We start from the raw sequence: 26284 nt of genomic DNA, 5'->3' as shown, positions 1-26284 counted from the left end.
CATCGTGGTGGACAACCCTTCGTTGCACATGCTGCCCACAATGTTTGCACGGTTGCATGCACTAACCTCCCAAGAACTTCAACCTCCATCACATGCAAATGATGTAATTTGGGGTATTTGTTTTTTATTAGCAAAACTGGGCTTATTCTTTTAATTTGGTGTATTTGCTTTTTAATGTCTTTTAATTTTAGAGGAGATGTACAACTTTCTGTACAAATTCCATCATTTTAATTTTCCATTGTCCATAATTTTAGTTTAGAGGAGATGTACAAACTCATTAAGCTATGTTATTCTTAACCCATTTTAGTCTAATGCCATGTATACATATTTATGCTATCAAGTGTTTTATGTTTCTTGAGTTTAGATGAACATTTCATGTCCATGCTTCTTGTCTTCCCCCTTTAGTCTATTCTGATATCTTTAACATTTTTGTTTTATAATGATTTGAGGGTGACATCGAATATTTTTGCAAGAACCCAATACAAAGATTTCTGCTAGTATGTTATACTTGATAATACATACTTACAAGTTTTGTACTTTGATGTGCCTTGATAAGTCTAAAGTTGCACACTTGAAATATAATGTAATTACTTTATAGATTATAATATAAATGATTGCTTAGAATATAAAGTAACTTTGTGTAATTGCTTTATAGATTTGTAATTTAATGTAAGATTTATACTTTTTTAATACATTTTGTTTCAATTTTCAATACTATTTTATTTATTTATTTTGAAACATATTTCTGGCGATATATTTTTGTCACAAATTTTTTGTCACAAATACATATTTACGTCAATCTTAATCGACACAAATAAGTATTTGCGACCGAAACAAATTAATGCGACCTTCACAATGAAACATATTTTTTGTATAATCGCCGCATAAAATTATTTATGACAAAAAATCGTATTAAATGAGCCTTTTCCGGTGAGAAAAATTCGTCGGAAAAAATTCTATTGGCAATAAACTGGTGTTTTTCTACCGTTTGAAATGTGCAAATTTTTTGCGTCGATTTCATTTCGATGCGATAAAATTTTTGAGATCGATTTTTAAGCGACGCGTTAAAACACAATTATGGTGCACATTGTGTTTTAGGCAATACAAAAAGCTGTTTTTCTTGTAGCAACTTGAGGAAAATTCTGTCCGGCTAAATTATTCATAAAATAACCAATTTCGTCCAAATGTACTGCCATGATTGTTACCAAGAAAAATCTATCAGAATCTAATTCAGAAGTGCAGAAAATGATATAAATCAAGTCATTATTGTGTAAAAACCTCCCTTTTGTTGAAGAGGCCATACATGACTGACTGACTCTAAATAGGTGAATAAATCTGCCGAGGGGGACCATACATGACTGACTCTCTCTTACTACACTGCTTCTACGTGAAAGAATTGCTGCCATACGTTACTGGGTGGCCCTTTACAGGAACTGAAGTGAAAGGAGAACAAGTGCATCTCCCCACCTAAAAATAAAGCTATGTAAAAAAATACTCAAGAAATTATAGTTAGCTGGAAAAATTCTCAAGTAGTCAGGCTCTCGGACTCAAAGAGAGTGTAATATCTTGAAAAACCTTAAGCCTCTTCTTCTCAATCTTCCTCTGAAATATAGCTGTATGCTGTGCCTTTCCTACCTCATCATCTGTGCCCAAAACTGCAGCCATAATCGCATCTTCAAAATCCTTGTTGTCTGGCAAAAACTGTGTCAACTTGACACCTGTTTCTTCAGATGAAAGAGATAATAGCCTTGGGGTCTTATTTTCCTGCTTTCCTGATTCCACAGATGGCTTCATGGTCATCCCCATATCATTTATTCTGATCGACTTGGCATCATTTCCAGATCTTGTTCTCTTAAGGCTCTCAGGAAACTGATTCTCAACCAGGTCTTTCAAAGTTGGCTCCTTTATGATTTTTGATGAAAAAAATGGTGGTGCAGCAACATTTAGAAAATTGGCATTGGGAGGAGCAACTTGTTTGGCACTTCTCTGTTGGGTTAGTACCATCTGGTTTTCTGTTATGTTTGAATTGATATTCTCATCAGGAAACTCATCCTGGGGTGTGATTGAATTTGAAGCAGGCAAGCTACTGTGATCCTTGCAAGGCTGAGGCTGCCAAATGGATGAAGAACCAAGAAAGGCGTCAAAGAGCCGGCGCTGTTCGACCCGGTCCCCTCCTCCCCTGTTCATCATTTCAGACTCAAGGTCCTTGAGCATCTGCTGTGCTCTTTCATAGGCTTTGAGATGGGAATCTGTGCCTCTCGGGCCATCTGCCACCGCTGGTTTCACTAGTCGCAATGTTTCTTTGGCTTCAACGATTCTTCCCTGCTTCATCAAACAGATACCAAGATTGCACATCTTGTTGTTATCCGGAGCAATCGAAAGTGCCCTCCGATAAGCATCTTCTGCTTCAGTGTAGTTGTTTTGCTGCATCAATGCCCATCCCAAGTTCCCCTACAACAATTAATTAACATCATTTTCATGAATAATTGTCTTGGACAAACTAGGACTTCAACCAGTGGGGATTTGGATTCTTACCAATAGCCTAGTGGCTTCTTGTTCCACGGAGACCTGAAATTTCTTTCCTTGAGATCTAGCGGTCTTGGTTCGTTTCCCATTGAAAGCCAGCCCTTGTTGAATCAAGTACAGCTTGTGCTTCAACAGTGCTATTTGGTCATCCAATCTCCCACATCTCTATAGAAATAAAGCCAGTAAAGAAAATTTGTTAGTATAATACTAAATTATCACCGAGATCTGAAGCTACCGGAAATACACACACACATACACCGTAACATGTTTTGATTTACCTTGTAAAGATCTAAAAGAATATTATCAAGAGACTCTTGTGCCTGATCTGAACATCGATGTCGAAGCGACTTGATGGCTTCTATGGCTTCTTCGGCCCGATTCTGCTGCTTCATCACAATGGCCATATCTTTCAGGGCACTGTCCACTCTATCCCCAGCATTAATAGCTGCCCAAAACAGAGGTATTGCTTTCTCCGGATCCTTATCCACCAACTGTTCAAACAAACAAAAATAGCAAGAAGAGAAAAGAGCCATCGTCAGAGCACGAACCAAAGCAACAAAACACCATTTTCAACCAATTTGAAGGAAAGAAAGAGCCACCAAGTGGAAAAGAAGTTCAAGCACGAAGACAGATTTTCAATTAATTTTAAGAAAACCCAGAAGCTTACCTGAACATTCTTGGCTCTGACATAAGGGCTGTCGCCAACTGGTACTTTGTGGGTTACGTGGAAGGAATCGGATCTAGTTCTTGAAACCCCGAGAGGCTTGGCTGGTGAGGAAGGAGCCGACTTGGTGGGTCGGAAACCAGGTGGAGCGTTCCACATATCTTGCAACATCTTTGGAGTACGAGGATTTTCAGTTCCACGATCTTCCCGACGAGGAAGATAGAAGTAGAAGTCTCTCCGGAGAGAGAGAGAGAGAGGGTGACGAGGGAAGGTCACTGAGAGAGTGAAGGAATGCTAAGATTTAGGTGGTATTATCTGAAAATTTTCGAAATTTTTGACCGTTGCCCAACGTTATACGAACTAGCCGTTGGACATTTTTATTGTATCCCTAAGTTTTAGTGTAATTTTCATACTTACCCAAACCTTTCTATAGCTCTATTTATACCCTAAGAGATTGATATCTACTCACTAAAGTCCTTAAGATTAGGAACCAGTTGTTTTTTTTTTTTCCCGGAAAAGTAGATTACCCTAAACTAATGATATTCTAATATGGAAGATGCTATATAGTATATATATTTAATAATGAATAGTGCTATTTGAAAACTTTTGTAGTGATATTTTAAATATTAGAATGTATTAAATGATGACAGCCAGGATTTTACTTGTTCCTACCCATTTTAATTGGTTAAAAAATAACTTTTATAAGATTTTAGCAGCAGGCCTATTAGCTCAGTTGGTTAGAGCGTCGTGCTAATAACGCGAAGGTCGCAGGTTCGAGACCTGCATGGGCCAGTGTTTCATTCGTTTTTTCCATAACTTACCAGCTAAGGCCTCCCTTGTTTTTGTAGATGAATTCAGATAAAAATTAAAAGTTTAATAAAATATTATTATAATATATTTTTTAATAATAATATTATTATTTTGAGACTAAAAAAATTGAATTATTTATTTTATTTTACATGAAAATTTTAAAAAAATATAATTATTAAATGAGATTAAATGTGTTGTGAAAACAAAAGAGGCATAAATTGTTAGTTTTTGGGCCAACAAGACAAAATAAAACTAACCCCTTTTTTTGATATTTTATTTTTATTCGAAAAAATACTTTCCTTGTGTATATAAAAAGTAAGCTCAGTCAATAAATAAAACTTAGAATTAATGAGTGCCCCAAGTCTTTCTCCTTCTGAGATAAGTTTGGTCTCTAATTTAAGCACACGAGTAGTTGCTCTCCAGGAAACCTCCCAGAACACCCCTTTAAAACTGAAGGAAAGATCTTTTAGTTAAATATCTATTCAATGCAACATATAAAGTGTTCAATTCAATCATTTAAGAACAAAACATAATGATCGATAGTCTAAGTTTTGAATTAATCCAAGAGGCTGCTAATCACTTGCCAATTAAGGCAAACTTTCGTACGTACTAGTGATTATCACTTCTGATACACAATTCGTCTCATCTCCATTTTCAGAATTCAAGTAGCTCTATGTTTTTGTTGTTCTAAAGAATACTCCAATAACATCCAAAATGAATGACAACACCCATCAGTTTGACCCAAAATACCAAACACAACTCCCCCCGCATAACATTGGTGGTAGTTGTAGAAAAACAATAAACAGGGAGATGAGAAAAATGAAAATGAGATCATGTATCCTTTGGAGGAGCCTTCTTTGCAGCCTCAGTAGCTGCTTTCTCTGCATCAATTTCGGCAACAATTGCATCAATCTCGGCTTCCTCAAGTTGCCGTAGTCCATGCTCCCTAGTCATCACAGCAACTTCTATGTTCTTCCCCCCGCTCTCCACAACCTAAACATAAAACGTAAGCAATTAAATTTATTATGGTTCCAAAGATACGTATATGCCGGTATTTAACATGAAGCTAACATGCTATAATATCAATATACTTGAGCATGGGCTGTAGGTGAAAGGTGACAGTTGCTCAGGACATCAAAACCAGAATTCCAAGTGCACTACACTAAATGATGTGCAGTTTAACTCAAGCATGGATCTGATGATCTGGAATCACGGGATGGATCGATGTAACCGATTTCTACATCTCTCTTTCTTTCTTTCTTGGAGCTGCCTAATAGCTTAAGAACCATCTCAACTAAATTACATTAGAGTTCTACTAGTCACTGGCAAGTACTATAAATTGGTACGGGAACAATAACTTAGTTGAGCATAAATCTTTTGCACAAAGGCAAGGCTCAGAAAGATGACAACTATGGATAGGATGATGCCTAATGTTAAAACACGATCCCCTTGAGAACCATACATCATTGTTGCACCAGCGAATGTACATACAAGAAATATACAAAAGTTGCTTAAACGTACAATGAAATTAAGGATAAAAGGTATCCATGCAATTTGTGGTTAACTACATAGCCAAGAGAAAAGAGCTAAGCCATGTCTAACCCATTATTACAAATGTGCACAATATTGGAATATTGGACAAGTGAATGCAATCAAGATTTTTAAGGCAAGGAATTGACAAATAGTCAAGCACTGTTAGGAAACTTTATTCTTTATCGGTACAAGCAGTATTGAGGAACATGCTGCATATTACATAATGCAGATAAATGTAACATGTCCTGCCTTAAGAGCTTATAGAATGGAGGTACTCTGGTATATGAATTATTGAATTATTCATAGTAATGCTTTTAACTCAAGTAAATGAATTATTGCTTATCGTTGGTGATCTTAAAACGATGGGAATTGAGATTGCTGGAAATTTCGGAGCAATTGTTAATAAATTGCCTTCATCATGGAATGATTACAAGAGAAAGCTAAAACATGATGACAGAAAATATTCCTTCGAATCTCTTCATCGCCATTTATGTATTGAAGAAGATTCTAGTAATAGAGATAGAAAAGATGCTTCTTCTGAAATGAAAACAAAAGTTAACGTCATTGATGTTAACAAAACCAAGCAGAAGAATAAGTTGCAGGCCAAGAACGAGAAAAAGTTCATGAAAAATGGCCCAAACCCCAAATATCAAAACAATGAAAAGAAAGATAATTGTTTTGTTAGTGGCAAGCAAGGGCATCGCTCCTTTCAATGGCGGTATATGAAAGAAGAAGTGAAGCTGTGAAGACCTCTTTGCGACGGTTTGTGAAGCCAACCATGTGACATCCGAGAATGGATGGTGGCTTGATACTGGAGTTAATATTCATATCTCAGAGGATATAAGTCTTTCTAAGACTTATGAAGTGGTTGATGATAGTACTACGGAAAATGGGTAACAAAATTGAACCAAAGTTGTTGGAAAGGGAACGATCGTTTGAAGTTCACCTCCGGAAAAATATTGACTCTTGTCAATGTACATCATGTTCCAGACATGGCAAAGAACCTAATTTCTGGTGATCTTTTAAATAAGAGGGCTTTCAAGCTTGTGTATGAATTTGATGAATTTATTTTATCCAACAATGGGATGTTTGTGGGAAAATGCTACTCTTGTAATGGAATGGTTAAATTGAATGTAATGGATGCAAATTCAGTTTATATTGCATCTTCTTTTAATTAATGGCGTGGTAGATTGGGACATGTAAATTATGGTTCCATAAAATACATATCAAATCTTGGTTTGATTTATAATTTTGATGATAATGTTAAAAAATATCAGATTTGTGCTCAATAAAAAATAACCCCTTTTCAAAATGTTGAGCATAAATATGAAATTCTTGAACTTATTTATAGTGATGCTTGTGATCTTAAAAATGTTGAACTCGTGGTGGTAATAAGTATTTTCTTACATTTAGTGATGATTGTACTAAATATTCACATGTTTATTTGCTCAAGAGTAAAGATGAAGTTTTTTCCCAAGTTTTTTATTTATGAATCCGAAGTAGAAAATCAATCAGGCAAAAAGATTAAGGCCTTATGGTCTGATCATGGTGGTGAATAATTATCAAATGAGTTTACTAAATTCTGTGAAACTCATGGGATAAATCACCAAGTCCGGGCCTTACACACCTCAACAAAACGGTGTAGCCAAAAGAAAAAATAGAACTCTTGTTGAGATGGTGAATGCTATGCTTTTAAGTTCTAGTCTTCCTCTTAACTTATGGAGTGGAGCAATTTCATCCGCTCATTATATTTTGAATAGAGTGCCCCATTTAAATTATGGCATAAATATTCTCCATCTTTGAAGATATTAGAAATGTGGGGGTGGTGTTTAGCCTATGTCAGAAAACCAGATCTTAAAAGACCAAAATTGTGTTCTAAAACTGTAATGCACTAATGGAAGGCTCAAGCCACATGACCTATACTCTAAAAAGACAAGTCAATGATACAATTTAAGCCACATTGGAACATTATAAAGAGTCATAACTTATCATTCCCAGGCAATGTGGGATTTCATACACCACTTACCTTTATCTTTATCATAGGGGCATCACAATCTCCCCCCCTTAAATTCCCAACGTCCTCGTCTGGCCAGTTTATCGTAGATGGCACAGCTCATGTCCCACATTTATGGTTACGATAGGCTCTAATACCATTTGTAATGCCCCAATAGAGGGTCTAAGCTATATGGCCTATACTCCAAGAGGACTAGTCAATCATACAATTAAAGCCTCATTAGAACATTATAAAAAGTAAGAACTTCTTATTACAAAGCAATATGAGATCACATACACCATCTACTATTATCTTTATTATATGGGGTATCACAAAAACCTATAGATGTGTTTTTATTGGATATTTTCAAAATAGCATGACTTACATATTTTTGGACCTAGATTCAACAAAGATATATGTATCTAGAGATGTTGAATTTTTTGGAAATTTGACTGTCTGATTGTCAAAAGAATACTACTCGTGTCTACGTCCCTAGCACTTCTGAAAATGAAATTGAGTATCCTAGTGAATTTGAACTAAGGAGGAGCAAAAGGCCTCGAAAAGAAACATCATTTGGCCCCAATTTTCTTATCTATCTCATAGAATGAGATAGAAATTAGGTTAAGAATTATTTTTTCAAAGACCAATAACATGAAAAATTAATTTTTCCATGCGTGTCTCATATTTACTCACTCAAAATTCGTTTTTAACGTTGAAAGTGATCATTAATTTGTCGAGGTGAAACAAGATCACCTTAGATAAAGTTGCCTATTTGAGAGAGGAAGTATGGCCGCTTCCTATGGTATTGACCCTACCTAGATCTCTCATGAAACTGGGATATGTGCACATGGCCATAAAAGTGCAAGCTGAGTAAAAACACCTGGACGATTAGAAAATAAATGCGTGAAATATATCCGATTAGTCTAATAGGGTCATCAGTTCTAGACATGTCCACTAATTACCTTGACATAGTCTTGATATATTTCACTAGGTGAAGGTTCAGTCCAAAAGACACCTTCATTGAAGCAGTTTATTTTCATCAAAGTGCACAAGATATTCTAAATATATATATTATTTGAAATAGTAGGGGAATGTTAGATTTTAATACTTGAAATAAAATATATTTTGGGTATTTCAAATAAGTATGCTTATTTCCTTATATATAGTATCTTGTGCATTGATGGAGAATGTCAACTCATTGAAATATATGGAGGAAATGTTAAACATTTAGAAAACTAGTCGTTTTCTAGCTATTGGACAACATTTGTTACGTAACAAGAAAACTAGCCGTTTTCGAGCTAATGGAATCCATCATAAGTGGGTTGTAAAATAATTGATCTGTTCAAATTTTAGAAAATATACGAACATACTAGAGTTTTCCTTGTATAAAATATCTCTCTATCTTGTAATTCTCAAAAGGGTGTTTTTGAGTCATTCTATAAAAGTTTCTAGTGTTAGACAACATTTGTTACGTAACAAAAAAACTAGTCGTTTTCTAGCTAATGGAATCCATCATAAGTGGGTTATAAAATAATTGATCTGTTCAAAGTTTAGAAAATATAAGAACAAACTAGAGTTTTCCTTGTAAAAAAATATCTCTCCATCTTGCAATTCTCAAAAGGGTGTTTTTAAGTCGTTCTACAAAAGTGCTATAGTAGAACAACGAGAAAATAGAGAGCTTCTTTGTATCCCGAGAACAATTTTGTCAATACTCTATAGCACCTTGAAAAGGGATAAACTATATTCTAAAGAAATCGTTGTTATTATTGAGCCTTGGAGTCTAGATCTTTATTTTTTGCCTCGTGATTTTTTTTTTTCATTATAATTTTCAAACAATAATACAAGATATGTTCTAAAATTGTTAGAAAATTATAATGAAAATAATGGAATCAAGAACGGAGAAAATAAAGATATGGGCTCCAAAGCTTGATCATAACGACGATTCATTTAGAACATATTTTGTCTCCTTTCAATATGCTATAGAGTATTAACAAAATTGCTTTTAGGATACAACGAAGCCCTCTATTTTCTCGTTATTCTACACTCAAAAACACAATTTTGAGAAAAAAAATTATATTTGGAGTCATAGAGTGCCCAAGCGCCGCACACTCCTTTTGAAAAAAGTGAGTAAATATGAGACCCATATGAAAAAATTAATTTTTTAATGATGGACGCCACTCTTTTTCAAAAGGAATGTGCGGCGCTTGAACCCATGATTGTATCTAGATTACCTTTTTTCATGTGGATCTCATATTTACTCACTTTTTTCAAAAGGAGTGTGCGGCGCTTGAACCCATGATTGTATCTAGATTACCCTTTTGAGAATTACAAGATGAAGAGATATCTTTCACAAGGAAAACTCTAGTTTGTTCTTATCTTTTATGAAATTTGAACAGATCAACTATTTTATAACCTACTTATGATGCATTCCAGCAAGCTAGTTTTCTTGTTACGAACAAATGCTGTCTATCTGCTAGAAAACGGCTAGTTTTCTGTTACGTAACAAATGTTGTCTAACGGCTAGAAAATGGCTAAGTTTTTGTTATGTAACAAATGCTATCTAACATTTCATTCTTCATATATTCAATGAGTTGATATTCTCCATCAATGCACAATACTATATATATATATATATATATATATATAAGGAAATAAGTATATTTATTTGAAATACCCAAAATATATTTTATTTCAAGTAATAAAAATTCTAACAGTCCTGCCTTAAAAGCTTATAAAATGGAGGTACTCTGGGTGAGAAACATAACTGCTGGGATCCTTGACATGCAGAATACCGAATAATAATGTAAGTTGGATGATTAGAAGAAGTGTGCAAATATAGCAAGTTAATGCAAATAACACCACATAACATGAAAAAGAGAGGCCAATCTGTGACAGCAAAGATGTAATGAAGTATGAATTCACTATCTATGAAATAAGCCGAGATAATTTACCTCGAGCAATGCACGGATGGCAAGCTTCACTGTTTCTTGCCCAGAAGTTTCTTTATAGTTTTTCTCCAGAAACTCCCTTATCGAATTAGAGTTTCTCCCAGTTGCATTAGCCTTCCAAGCTGAAAATGTCCCAGAAGGATCTGTCTGATACAATGATGGTGCACCAGAATAGGGATCAAAACCAATGATCAGAGTTGAAAGGCCAAATGGTCTCACACCCCCACTTTGTGTGTACTTTTGCTGAAGACCTGCAATGTAACGAGTAATGTACTCAACAGTCACTGGATCCTCGACTGTAAGCCTATGGCTTTGACATTCAATCCGTGCCCTGTTTACTAGAACGCGAGCATCAGCCTTGAGTCCAGCGCAGGCTAGTGCAATGTGATCATCCAAGTTCACAATCTTCCTAACCGATCTGCAAAGCAGAAGGACCATAGTCAGACTTCTAAACCCAGAAAGTGTTACACAACTGGAACAACTAATAAGAAAAAAAAATAATCTTCATATAGGCCAAGAAAGCATTCTTAAAGTACTCGAGAATAATTGTTCGGTGCTGCTATTCAAATCAACGAATATAGTGAACATGGCTGCCTAAACCAAAAAAATCTAAGGTAATTCTATTGGTATCTTTTTTAACTCAAATGAGAAACTTGAGAGGCTAAAATCAGTCCCATCTTTTGAAATGAAGTAAAAAACTCCATCGTTTTGTTTTGGTCATTCTAATCTAAAGGGGATCCCCAGTTCTGATTACCAACATTTTCAAGATATAGGCAGTCCAACATTTCAAAAAATAATGAATTTTTTTTGCTAAGGTTTGGTGACGGCTAGTTGAGTTATATATCGCCAATATGTTACTGATAACTCGTTTGTTTGAAGCATTACGTAAATCATCAAATTTCTATGCGTAGCTTTTTAGTTATGAACAGAAAGTTGTCTAAGAAATTATAACGCATATAAAACACTGGGGCATATAAGCAATCCCAGATCGACCATTTCAGTAAAGTTAATCGGACATATCAATTTCCCAAAAAAGAGAGTGAAAACTTATTATGAATTCCTGTGTACCAATAGTAAATCACAGTGATTGGGAAAACCCTAACCGTAACCACGACTACTAGCTCGGGAAGAGAGATCAAAAGGTAATCTCAGCCGTTATGATTCTTATAGAAAGTAAAAACGGGGAGAGAGAGAGAGAGACCTGGAGTCTTGGAGTTTGGCAGTGGACTTCTTCTCGACGCCGAGGACGATGGTGTCGGTGCCACGGACGCCTACTGCGGCGTTGCCCTTGCGCACGGCTTCGAGGGCGTATTCGACCTGAAACAGATGGCCATCTGGTGAGAATACTGTGATTGCCCTGTCGTACCTCGCCATCTTCCGCTTCTTTCTCTTTCTCCTCTCTTTTTTTCTACTTATTCTACTTCTTCTTGAGCCGCAAGGTACCGAGACCGATCTCTCTCTCTCCTTAAATTATGATCTGCTGTACACGAGGACCTGCTACTTCGTGTGTTCGCGCATCATAGACGTTCTCCTCGATAACTTCAAAAATATCACAAATTAAAAAAATTCTACTAATTATTCTTAGATATACTATACCACACACATGATTTTTTATTTTTTATTTTTTTCACTTAGTAAATATATAGTGTATGATATAAGAATAATAAGTAGATAAACTTGATTAATTTAACAAAATAAAACTCAAAAATAAATAAATAAATAAATAAGTATGATGTGTAATATATGGTATATAAAATGATAAATAACAAAGCTCCACAAATTAGTACTGCAATATTTCTTCCATCATATTTAAATAAATTAAACCAAATATTCGTAAATATTAATATTACTTAAGTTAAATTTATATAAATTTATTTTGTGAACAAAATTTATACCGTTATACTTGATTCGTTTGAGTTCATTTTAAAATTTATAATATATGTATTACATATATATTATTTATGTTTGAGTTATTCTACTTATCATTTATACACCACACTTGATTTTATATTTATTTTGTATTGTTTAATTCTCACTAAACTAAAAAAATTCTTCTACTCATAATCTATACACTAAATATTTAGTAAGGAAAAAAATATAAAAATAAGATAAAAAAACCTATGTATGGTGTGTGGCATATGAATGATGAATAGAATTTTTCTTTATATTTACCTTATATAATATATTAAGTTATGTCTCAATGTGCATGAATGAATATTGATATGTTGTTTAATAGCCTCTTTGGTTAATAAATTTATTGATCCATAATCATAGTTTAAACTCATACTTTTTTACAATTTTAATTGATAATTTGTAAGAAATTATAATTTTAGAATAAAAAGTAGATTGTTTATATATTTGATCTTTTGGGACATGAGGAATTTTACAATCTTGTAAATTTCTTTCTATATTTAGTATATTATAAGCTTCTTGATTAATATAATTTGGTTCTATAGATATACTAATAGAAGACCTAGTTGAATCTGATCTAGATAAGAAATTCATTGATTTAGAAATTGAACAAATATATCCTATCTTAAAGAGAATTGGCAAATTAAGATTTTGAGAGAACACCAACACGACCGCCCTTAAAGCTTCCTAGCATCCACAGGTTGACCATCGGATTTTCCTTGGTTTACCAGCACAAGACTCTTAACATATTCCATTATCATTTTAATAGTATATTTGTAACATCTCATTCCCTAGGGTTGGGAATGTCAAGTACATACGTAACTAAAGTTAGGTAAGAGACATGCATAATTTTTTTTTTTTAAAAAAAAAACATTGTTCATCCCTAAAGAAAATTTAAGTTAAATCATTGTCTAAAACATAGTCATATCCAACTTTCCAAACCAACTAAATGAAAAAGGAATTATAAATATAGTCTAACGTTCATTAGTCATCTTTTTCTAAACTTGTCCCGCTTGCTCATAGTCCTCATTCTCCTCAACTAGGTGGTAAAATAAATGAAATAAAAATAAAATGAGTCGAACACTCAGTAAGAACTCACCACAATGTAAACATAATAAATAAAATGCTTTCATAAAATTTTCATGCTGAAAGAATAAAATTATTGTCATATCATGTTGATGTTTATACTATGCATGATTGTCTTAACTTATCTAAATTAACTGACTAATTTGACTGGCCCATACACTTAACCATGAGTGTAAGGTTGTGCACCGACCCCATATACTGCTATAGCAAGGGGAGCCGCTGAGTAATATTCTAGCATACTACGATGGACCACGCTTGAGTCTGTGGCTTGCACATCCACCCTGAATACTAAGCTGAAAGGCCATCTAACTAACTGATCTAATCTTATCTTATCTTGCACTTGAATTTAAGATAACTTACGTGTTTTATGCGATGTATAATGTATGACATTCATACTAATATAAATAACTGTAAAATGCTGAACCTGAACATGATGTGAAAAAATTAACATGATCATACGCTATGATAACTGATATGCTTACATAGATCGTAACATGCATGGTACATAAAAAGAATTGGTTTTAATAGTAATAGTTTAACTATGTGCTAATCCTAATTTGTGATCAAATTATTTATCTCTTAGCACTACTTCTACAATCTCACTTTATAGTTCGTTACCTATACAAAACACTAGTCGTCACTAATTTTCTAGAAAAACATATCATTGCATTCCACTAAATTAACCACATTCTAGGGAAAGCAATTTAAAATATTTGGTTATGTACTACTAATATCATATAATTATTTAAACACTAGTATCATATTTGGTCTTCCAATTATAATTAGTAGCATAATTTAAACTTACTACAAATTTCTTAGACAAGTCACAGAAAACTCACTTATTAACATAGGTTTAATTGCATTCAAAATGATTAAGAAATAAAATCTGAATTCTCATAAAATACTATTGTAATCTGGTTTATAAAAAAATTAATACCAAATGACATAATTTAACTCCTGCATATTTAAAAAAAAAAAAGATTTATGGGCCACTTGTTTAAAATAATGTTCCTGGGCTGACTTTAAATAGATTACTCAACTTAAAACTATTTTTGTGTTTTAACAACTAAATCAGCCCAACATTAGAGTGCAGCCCATAAAAAAACTACTAAACTTAAAAATAGAATTATCATAAAAGTAGAGCCCGCATAATAAAACAACTTAAGCCCATTTTACAAAAACTCTCAAGAAACCTTTACGTGAAACTTAACAACATGTGTTTAAGGGCCAAATTGGAATTCCACATAAATAAGCCTTCTAGAGACTTTTAGTTTTTACGGAAGGTTAAATTGTATTGTCTGAAGGGCAATTTTGTGATAAGCAAAACATGCAAGGGTTTTATTATATAAAGTTGTAAGTAAAAAGAAGAAAATCTGATGATACTTGATACCTAAGGAATTAAAGTAAAGAACATTTCCTAAAGAAACATTATGTGATAGTGGGATGCTAAGGCTCACCGTGAGAGAAGGCAGATATGCTGGGGCTGGTGGCCTGCTTGAGATTGACAACAAAGGTGCACTTCTGTACAACAAAGAAGATGTTAGGCTTTTGTTAGAATGAGACGATGAGATCTCGGTGAGAGCTTATCGAGGGAGAAGGTGTTGTACAAAAACCATCCAGAAACACACTCAAACACAAGATAGAGACAATATGTAAGTGGTTCGGCAACTTGCCTACGTCCACTGTAACTGAAACAATATATTTCGAAATTTCTTCAAAATATACAAACTCTAACAAAAACTATCTTTACACTGCATTATTTGGATTTCCACACACTCATTTCGTTTACAACTGATCTCCTTTTATAGGAGAAAGCTCAGGGGACAAACTAATCTACAGCCACCACTATTGACAATTTGAGACATTTGTTGGGAGATATTTCTGATATTTTGGAGACACCATAAATGCTTGAGGACAAGCTTAATTTATGGGGCAGCTTTACAAGACAATTTCACATTCATATTCACACATTGGGTTGATATTTAACAGAAGGGTACGCCGTGAAAAAAGGACCAATCTTGTGAAGCTCTTCGGCAACACAACTGGAAATGGACTCTGATCATGGTAGACTTCAGAGAGAGAAATGACTTAGTCTTGGTAGTGCTTATCGAGAGTCAAAAGAACATAGAGAGAAAGAAAAGGACTTACCATGCGATGATGACAACTTTTTTATGGTGTGCTGGAGAAATTTGGAGTACTATGAGACTAACAGAAAGAACCCAGTCGGCAAACACAGTGGTTGCCCGAGAACCTCACCCCTTGTGGTGGTCGACTATGCAGAAATAAAGTTTACAAAGTATTTGATCAATTACAGAAGAGAAAGAAAACAATGGAGGTCACTAAAATATAAGTGTAACAGAAACTTACCGAGAAGAATTACAAAGCTCAGGTGCTAGATTGAAGGTTACAACACCAACACTAAAAACTCAGCATATGGTTACGAGGTTATGAGAAGGAAAAATTTGCTTAATGCTATAAGATCAAGAATAGAGAATTAAGGAGAAGGAGATTTATTGCTTTGCTGAAATCACTGAGAATATGAGATATAAATTGAATGATTCAGCTCTGACATTATAACGTCTCAAAAATCAAAGGATCGTCTGAGGAATTGAAACGGAAATAGTTGCTGAAAATCTAAAGGTTTTCAAGGAAATAAATTAAGAATTAAAATTAGTTATAATGGTACTATTAATATAAAATTAAAATTTAAAAATCCTTAATTTAAAAACGTGGTTGTTACAATATTTTTACTAAAATTCTATTTCTATGGATTTCTTACTTTTTTTATATATATAGCTAGAATACTCAAATGATTTTGAACACTTTTTGTTTGTCTTTTAATTTCTTAAACCAATCTTCCAGTTCATTGATAGTAGCATTTATGCTCAAATAGTTAAGATACCTAGCATACAGAATATCTGCGTCTTTTAACATTAATTAATTCAAAATTTTATATTCTCTAATTTTATTAATGACTCTAGTTATATGATCTATTCTTATATTATAAGTCATAATTTTTAATTCTACAAGATCAAGATAACCAATTCTATGTAGGAAATAATATTCCATATCCAGGAATTAAGATGACAAAATGATAAAAACAATAAAAATAGTAAAATAATATTTAAAATATATCAATAGCCAATAAATGGCTTTAATACCAATAACGTAATTCAGGAATTGAATATAAAGATAATAGGCAGTAGAATCTGTCATAATAAATAAAATGTAAAGAAATTAATGAACATTCTAGATTTTATTGAATTCATACTTACAAAGGATATTAACTGACAATGGTCGGAGGGGAGGACATGAGAGGAAAAGATAACAAGGAAATTATGTGTTTCCGGAATGATGGAGAAGAATTTTTCCTAATCTTGTAAATTTCTTTCTATAGTTAGTATATTATAGTCTTCCTGATTAATATAATATGGTTCTACAAGCATATTAAAAGAAGACCTAGTTGAATTTGATATAGATAAGAAATTCATTGATTCAGAAAATTGAACAAATATATCATATCTTAAAGAGAATGGATATATTAAGATCTCGAGGGAACACCACCGAAACCACTCTTAAAACTTTCTAGCATCCACGGGCAAACCATCGGATTTTCCTTGTATTGCCAACACAAGACTCTTAACATATTCCATTATCCTTTTAATAGTATATTTTTGCTAAAATTCTACCTCTATAGATTTCTTACTTTTGTTTTATATAGCTAGATACTCAAATGATTCTAAATAATTTTATGTTCATCCTTTAATTTCTTAAGCCAATCTTCTAGTTCATTAATAGCAGCTTTTCTGATCAAATATATATGATACCTAGCATACAGAGTTGCTGGGTCTTTTAACATTAATTCATTCAAAATCTTATATTCTTTAATTTTATTAATGACTCTAGTTATTTCTATTCTTTTATTATAAGTCATAATTCTCAATTCTACAAGATTAGGATAACCAATTATATGTAGGAAATAATATTCTATATTCAGAAATTAAGATGATAAAACGATAAAAACAGTAAAATAATATATAAAATATATTAATTGCCAATAAATGACTCTGATACCAATAACGTAAGGGTGGGTCTACACCCACTGCTGAGGGCTCCCGTTAGGCATTTCAAGTTTTTTTTTTCATATCATTTTTAATACTTTTAAAAATATTTTTTAAAAAAGAAAAAAACTTGCAATATTATTAAATAACACTTTTTTAATCACTAAACAAAAATAAAAAAATAAAATAAAAAATAAAAAAATGAAAACGGTAGGTTCCAGCGAGATCCCTAGCTTTTTCCATAATGTAATCCATGAATTGCATATAAAGATAATAGACCGTAGAACCTGCCATAATAAATAGAATGTAAAAAAATTAATGAACATACTAGATTTTATTGAATTCATACTTACAAAGGATATTAACTCACAATGGTATGAGCGAAGGACATGAAGGGAAAAAATAACAAGGAAATGATGTGTTTCCGGATTGATGGAGAAAGGAAGATAATGAGAAGATATTTTTTTGAATCTCGTAAATTTCTTTCTATAGTTAGTAGATTATAATCTTCCTAATTAATACTGGTTCTATAGGTATACTAACAGAAAACCTAGTTGAATCTGATCGAGATAAGAAATTGATTAAGATCTTGAGGGAACGCCATCGAGACCACCCATAAAGCTTCTTAGCATCCATGAGTAGAGACCATTAGATTTTCCTTGACTTGCTAATACAAGACTCTTAACATATTCCATGATCCTTTCAATAGTATATTTTTGCTAAAATTCTCTCTATAGATTTCTTACTTTTTTTTTTATATATTATTATTATTATTATTATTATTATATAGCTAGAATACTCAAATGATTCTGAATACTTCTATTTTCATCATTTAATTTCTTAAGCCTATCTTCCAATTCGTTAATAACAGCTTTTCTGCTCAAATATATATATATATGATACCTAGCATATAGAGTAGCTGGGTCTTTTAACATTAATTCATTCAAAATTTTATATTCTCTAATTTTATTAATGGCTCTAGTTATATCAACTTTGACTGTTTAACCCATTTGGAGCAAAGGCTCTAGCATTATATATCCTCGCCGACGCATGAAGATCAAGAACTTTTGAGTGTCCATTATCACATTATTGTATAAAGTTACTAAGTAGGCATCTATAAAACCAGAGTTTGTAATCAAAGGAAGGCATTTGGAAAAATGTCATCCTATGCCCTTCCCTTCTCCATCATTCCGAAAACGCATCATTTCTTTGTAATATTTTCCCTTCTCGTCTTCTGTTCCTGCTATATATTGTGAATTAATCTCTTTTGTTAGTATGAGTTCAATAAAATCTAGTATGTTCCTTAATTTCTTTACATTTTATTTATTATCGCAGGTTCTACTGTCTATTATCTTTATATGCAATTCCTGGCTTACGTAATTGGTATTAGAGACATTTTTTGCTATTAATATATTTTATATATTGCTTTATTATTTTTATTATTTTTATGGTTTTATCATCTTAATTCCTTTATATGTTTATGTTACATACGTATAACCAACATATATTTGTAAATTGTAATTTATATGCAATAATAAGGTATTATAATTCTATATGTAGCTCCACTCACACGCGATTAGAAACGAGTTGTTTTATTAAAAGCTTATACGTTGTCGTTTTATTAAAACACACGAAAGAACTCAACTCTTCCATCCCCTTCCTCATCAAGGTAAACACATGCTTCAGATCCCTTCATCTTCTTCAAATTGCAGTCGCCTTCATATCTTCTGTTCCTCTTCCTCTCCATGCTTACAAACCAAATGCTTTCATTCCTAACAAATCACTACCAGTACTAAACAGGAAGTTGTATAGAAACTACAAAACACAAGATTCTTTTGTTTGATAATTCATTTTTTGGGAAAAACACAAAATTCAAACCAAATTCATGGTTCTGTTTAGCAAAATAAATAAAGAGATCTAATTATTTTAAGGCAAGATTATCTAAGATTATCTTAGCACAACAAGGGCCTGTACGAAACCAAACTTCTTAAATCTCAGATTATAGCAACTCCTTTTACGCACGTGAGATTAGTTATGTGCACACGCATGAGGCTTGTGTGGACTCTACTATTTTTCAAAATGATTGTGTAGTGCTCGCATACTCTACGACTATATATAACATTACTTATTCTATAATCCATTTACCAATATGTATAACCTTTTTAATTTAAAAAGTATAAGTTAGTTTATACATGCCCTCTTCTGGATGGTTACGTCATTTTCACTCACTCAACAGCAAGGAATAAGATGCAGACATATCAGCAATCTACATATAAATTCCATGAGCCACAATACATGATAGTAAAATCAAATACACATAACCCCCGTAAGGAATTTTCTTATGAAAGGCACCCATTACGCACTGCCGCACCTTTCCAGATCGGCGAACCTCTCCAGCCAGTCGCCCCTTCAGCCAGTCGCACAACCCGTTGCACATCACCTGGGTTTAGCCTGTCGCACAGCCCATCGCACATCACTTGGGTTCAGCCTTTTGCAGTCCCTTTTCAGTCCGTGCACTGCTGCCCTCTCAGACAATATTGAGCCCTTCATCGACATCTTCATCCACACTGAAATCATTACATTTCAGTTGATCAACCTAATTCATTCACAGACTGATTTCTCATAGAACCATTCCCAGCACTTCCATATACATTTTTTTAAATGCTATTTGTAGGAAAATAAAAATTTTCCTTGGCTTGTACTTTTGAGTTTGAATACTTGAGTTCTGGAAATTCAACAAAAAATATTGGTGAAGGACTAGAAATGGCTAGAGTACTGTATTGACTGATTCTCATGAAGGCCATTCGTAAGAACAAGTCTCCAACTTCCCTTCATTTTAGGAGCTCTTGAAGTGGTCCACTTCGAGTATTCATCATGTTTGTAGAACGTTGGAACTGCCCCATGATAAACTGAACACGTGAGACACGTAGCCACTAAAGCTTGATGGAAGCTTTGGCAATAAATACTACGGTTTGGTTCCCAAACTCACTCACTCAATCTCTTTCAGTCTCACACCATCTAATAGAGTGATCAGAGTTTGGAAGTGCCAAACATTAGTTAAAGAACGCTGCAAAACTGTGAGGAACATCAATGGCTGAATGTACTGTTTCCTTAGCATTAAAGCTTTTTGATTCTGTTTTAAGTGTTTATTCCGCATTATAGAATCGTCATTTTGCTTACATTTAGTATTAGAGATAGGTTTTATTCTCTACCTTGGTGTTTTAGTGATGTTCTGTTTGTCTCTGTTTTTGACTGAAAGTTTAGAAAAAATTAAGTTTTGATTTCTGGACCTTTTTTATTCGAAAGAAGATTAGAAATCATGTGGAAATAGTTTTTCTAAACTTTTTGTGATTAAAAACATGTTTTTTGATGTCAAAACATCCAAGAAATCGTGATCTACAACCCAGTCTAGAGGTTGAAGACTGCTAAAATAACCCGTAGTTTTCAATTTTGGTGAAAATGACATGTTGTTGGTAGATCTTTCATTCCGTATCGAGCTAAATGACACGTAGGTTTAAGTTTTTGTGAAAACAACATGTCGTTTAATTGGGCTAGCATTCATTCCGTGTAGAGTAAACGACACGTCGTTTTTAAGTTTTGGAAAATGACATGTCGTTTATATGGGCTTGGTTTTAAAGAAGGAGAAAAAAAACATGTTGTTTTCATTTTTGGAAAAACGACATGTAATTTATATGGGTCAATTTTCAAAAAAAAAAAAAATCGAAAAATAAAGACAAACAACAACATTTTATTTCCACTTCTATACTTGGTCTGTGGAGTGGGTTTTTGGGCTCAAGCCCTTTGTGCTTATAATTGTTGTGCAAATTTATTTATTATGATCATATTTAGTTTGTATGAATTGATTATTTCTATTCTATATTAATACATGCAATTTTTGGATGAATATATATATAGTTAAAGACATGAAATTAAATGTTATGCATGATATTATAGTTTTAATTATGCAATATTTATGCTTATATTATGAGAATATTTTGTGCATAATAATAACATGTTAGTATTAGTTAAAATTATGTAATTCGTAATTATTATCATATTAAGCTAGTCTTTATGCGATTTAATGTCTAGTGATCCATATAATTTTAATTAATTAGAGAATAACCACATCATCTTTAATTAAATAAAATTATATATTATGATTGATTAGGATCACATAAAGAATATTAGACATTAATTGTAACTAATTATACTTAATATAATGAATTTTATCCACATGAATTTTTATTATATTTATATTATTAATTAGGATAAAATATCAAATTATTCATAACTTACCCAAATGAATTATGAATTTAATAAATAATTTGACAAATTTATCAAAAAATTTAATCTAAAATAGAATATATATCAAATTATAATCATAATATACCTTTTAGAATTATGAATTAAGTAAATAATTTGATAAAATTCTATCATAAAGAATAATTGAATCTACTTGAATTAAAATTTTGGCCCACAAGCATTTTTTATGTCATTAGATTCAATTTTTAAGCATGATTTACATTGGTAAAGCATGAAATTTTATTTAGGCCTCAATTTTAACGAAACATGTAATCTATAATTTTATATAGTTGTACAACCTGTAAATTTTTCTGATATTCGTTATGATATCCCTAAACTTAAGGGAAATAACTATAAGGTCTTGAAGGAGAGAGTTCTTCTTAATTTAGGATAGATGGACATAAACTATGCTATTAGAAAAGACGAACCACCAGTACTCACTGATACCAGCACTGCAGCAGATATCACACTTTATGAGCGATGGAAGCGATCTAATCGCCTCAGCATGATGTTCATTAAGACTAGAATTTCTGCTGGTATTTGTGGTTTTGTCGATCAGTATGGAAATATTCGAGACTTGCTGAAAGCCATTGATGAATAATTTATCACTTCAGACAAGGCACTAACAAGCACCCTAATTATGAAGTTCTCATCTCTAAGGCTCACTAGTGTGAGAGGTGTGGGTGAGCATATCATGCAAATGAGGGACAATGTGCCTCAATTGAAGAAACTCGAGGTTGAAATGTCGGAGTCCTTCCTAGTGCACTACATCCTGAACACCCTTCTGCACCAATATGAACCCTTCAAAATCTCATACAACACATATAAGGATAAATGATCAATTAATAAACTTATGACCATGTGTGTTCAAAAGGAAGGGAGACTGATGATGGAATAGGGTGAAAGTGCAATGCTGGTAACGCGTGAAAATGGCAAATCTCAAGCTAATCAGAAAGGGAAAGGTAAAATACCTCCCAAGTTGGTATAAAAAAAGATTCCAAGTGTTTCTTCTGTAAAAAGAAGGGACACATGAAGAAGGAATGCGCTAAATTTTAGAAATGACTTGCAGACAAAGGTAACCCAACCTCATTTGTTTGTTATGAATCTAATATGGTTAATGTCAATATTAACGCATGGTGGATTGATTCTGGATCAATAATTCACATATCGAATTCCTTGCAGGATTTGCAAAACCTAAGAAAACCAATGGGAAGTGAGCAAAACATCTTATCAGGAAATAAGATGAGCTCGCATTTTGAAGCTATAGGAACTTGCTATTTAATTTTAAGTAGTGGTTTTGTTTTAAAGTTAGAAAAGACCTTTATGTTCTAAGTTTTTTTAGAAACTTGATTTCAGTTTCAAAGCTTGTACCTTTTGAATATTCCTTTAATTTTTCAGATTCATCATTCAATTTATTTTATAAATTTGATTGTATTGGGAATGATACTTTGTCTGATGGTCTTTACTGCATTAATTTACAAAATAATACCACTTATGATTTAATGTATATTCACACTGGTACTAAAAGATATGTTATTAATGAAGATTCCTTTAAATTATGGCACCGAAGATTAGGTCATATCTCCATAGAAAGAATTAAAAAATTAGTAAATGAAGAGGTATTTAATACTCTGAATTTTATTGATTTTGAGACTTATGTGGACTGCATAAAGGGAAAGCAAACCAACAAGTCAAAGAAAAGTGCCAATAGGAGTTCAGACATATTAGAGATCATACATACTGATATATGTAATCCAGACTTGGACTCACATGGTCATAAATATTTCATCTCTTTCATAGATGATTACTCACAATATATGTATCTCTTCATGCTTTATAACAAGAACGAAACATTAGATGCTTTTAAAATCTTTAAGACTGAATTAGAGAAACAATGTGGTAAGTAAATTAAGATCTTGAGATCAAATAGAGGTGGAAAATATTATGGTAGATACATAGAGGATGGACAAGCACATGTGCCATTTGCAAAGTTTCTTCAAGAGCATGTGATTGTTGCCCAATACACCATGCCTGGTTCACCGGACCAGAATGGTATAGCAGAAAGAAAAAATCGAACATTATTGGACATGGTGCGGAGTATGCTTAGAAGCTCCAATATTTCTAAATCCTTTTGAGTTAAAACACTTAAGATGACAATGTATATATTAAACTGAGTTCCAACCAAAACTGTTCCTAAAACACCATTTGAATTATGGAAAGGTTGGAAACCGAGTTTGTGACATATGCGGGTTTGAGGATGCCCGTCTGAAATGAGAATTTATAATCTACAAGAGAAGAAGCTGAACCCAAGGACCATTAGTGGGTATTTCATTGGATATGCTAAAAGGTCTAAAGGTTACAGATTTTATTGTCCATCTCACAGTACTAAGATTGTGAAATCAAGAAATGCAAAGTTTCTTGAAAATGACTTGATCAGTGAGAGCGATCAAACCAGGAACATAGTTTCTAAGAAGGATCATTCAGAATCTCAACCTTCCACCTCAAGTAATAGATTGATTATTGTTTACAGCACCCCTTAAGTATAAACTAGTGTTGAACAACCAATCATTAAAGTTTCACAAGCTGCTAATGACATTCCAGTAGATCAGATAGTTCAAGAGTTGCCAAAAACTTTTGAACAACGAGTTGAACTACATACTTCTCAGGAATATGATAGTACAACATTAATAATATCTATTAGACCAAAGAGATCAGCAATTCCTGATGATTATGTTGTGTATCTGTAAGAATTTGACTACAACATTGGAGTAAAAAATGATCCCGAGTTCTTTTCACAAACCATGAGTTGCAAAGAATCAGAATTATGGTACAATGCCATAAAGGAAGAGATGAATTCTATGAGACTAACAGAGTCTGAGATCTTGTTGAGTTGCCTAATGGTATAAAAGCGATTGGATGTAAATGAGTCTTTAAGACAAAGAAAAACTCATTGGGATACATTGATAGATACAATACAAGACTCGTTGCTAAGAGATTCATTCAGAAAGAAGGAATCGATTACATGAGACTTTCTCTCATGTATCTAAGAAAGATTCCTTGCGCGTTATTTAGACATTAGTAGCCAATTTTTACTTAGAGTTGCAACAAATGGATGTGAAAATGATATTTTTCAATAGAGATCTAGAGGTAGAGGTTTATATGAAACAACCTGAAGGATTCCCCTCTAGTGATGATGAGCAATTGGTTTGCAAGCTCAAAAAATCTATATTTTGTTTAAAACAAGCATCCTGCCAATGGTATTTGAAATTCCATAATATGATTTTTTCATTTGGTTTTGTAGAAAACGTTATGGATCAATATATATATATTAGAATGTCAATAAGAGTAAAATCTATTTTCTTATTTTATATGTGAATGACATTTTGCTAGCAACCAATGATAAATATTTACTGCATGAGGTGAAACAATTCCTATTTAAAAATTTTGATATGAAGGATATGGGGGAGACATTTTATGTCATTGACATTAAGATCCATAGAGATAGATTTCGAGATATCTTGGGTCTGTCTCAGGAAACCTATATTAATAAAGTTTTAGAGATATTTTGGATGAATGATTGTTTACCAAGTGTAGCTCCCATTGTGAAGGGTGATAGGTTCAATTTGAACGAATGCCTGAAGAACGACCTTGAAAGGGAACAAATGAAGAACATTCTATATGCTTCTGCTGTCAGAAGTCTAATGTATGCTTAGGTCTGCACAAGACCTGACATTGCATTTGCTGTAGGAATGTTAGGACGATATCAGAGTAATCCAGGTTTAGACCACTGGAGAGCTGCAAAGAAAGTAATGAGGTACATTCAAGGAACCAAAGACTACATGCTTATGTATAGACGGACGGACAATCTGAAAGTAATTGACTACTCAGATTTTGACCTTGCTGATTGTATGGATTTACGCAAATCAATATCAGGATATATTTTTTTGATGGCCGGTGGAGCTGTATCATGGAGGAGTGCCAAGCAGACTTTGACTGTCACTTCCATTATGGAAGTCGAGTTCGTCTCTTATTTTGAGGCTCCTTCACATGATGTATGGCTTAAGAGTTTCATTTCTGGACTTAGAATTATGGATTCTATCTCTAGGCCATTGAGAATGTATTGCGACAATTCAGCTGTTGTTTTTATGGCTAAGAACAACAAAAGTGGAAGTTGAAGTAAACACATCGAAATTAAGTATTTAGCCATAAGGGAATGTGTTAAAGAAAAGAAAGTGGTCATTGAGCACGTCAGCACTAAGCTAATGATCGCTGATCCTTTGACAAAGGGCATGCCACCGTTGAAACTCAAGGATCATGTAGCAAATATGAGACTTGGTTCCATTATGTAATTTTTCATAGTATTGACAATGTTATTTTAATAAAATTCTTAATTATTCTGATGTTTTTCTCATATTGATGTGCACCTTAATTTAATTTTGAGAAAATTCAT

At 33.0% G+C, this 26284-nt stretch overlaps 2 protein-coding genes and 1 non-coding gene across 3 annotated transcripts; 1 reads left to right on the top strand and 2 right to left on the bottom strand.

Moving 5' to 3' along the window:
* Positions 1-1246: 1246 nt before the first annotated feature.
* On the bottom strand, positions 1247-3469 carry LOC108997652 (protein POLLENLESS 3-LIKE 2). The gene is made up of 4 exons (XM_018974014.2): positions 3194-3469; positions 2805-3017; positions 2536-2691; positions 1247-2451 (listed from the first exon to the last, which is right to left on the bottom strand). The coding sequence occupies exons 1-4, from the start codon at positions 3359-3361 to the stop codon at positions 1534-1536; spliced, it is 1455 nt and encodes a 484-aa protein (XP_018829559.1). The 5' UTR covers positions 3362-3469; the 3' UTR covers positions 1247-1533.
* Positions 3470-3908: 439 nt separating this feature from the next.
* On the top strand, positions 3909-3982 carry TRNAI-AAU. The gene has a single exon. It is a non-coding gene; the product is annotated as a tRNA-Ile (tRNA).
* Positions 3983-4486: 504 nt separating this feature from the next.
* Positions 4487-12023, bottom strand: LOC108997717 (proteasome subunit alpha type-7). Its single transcript, XM_018974088.2, has 3 exons — positions 11676-12023; positions 10478-10892; positions 4487-4993 (listed from the first exon to the last, which is right to left on the bottom strand). The coding sequence occupies exons 1-3, from the start codon at positions 11846-11848 to the stop codon at positions 4832-4834; spliced, it is 750 nt and encodes a 249-aa protein (XP_018829633.1). The 5' UTR covers positions 11849-12023; the 3' UTR covers positions 4487-4831.
* Positions 12024-26284: the final 14261 nt, after the last annotated feature.

This window comes from Juglans regia, chromosome 11, assembly GCF_001411555.2.
Source record: "Juglans regia cultivar Chandler chromosome 11, Walnut 2.0, whole genome shotgun sequence".
Lineage (NCBI taxonomy): Eukaryota > Viridiplantae > Streptophyta > Magnoliopsida > Fagales > Juglandaceae > Juglans > Juglans regia.
This window is presented reverse-complemented; position numbering and strand designations above follow the sequence as displayed.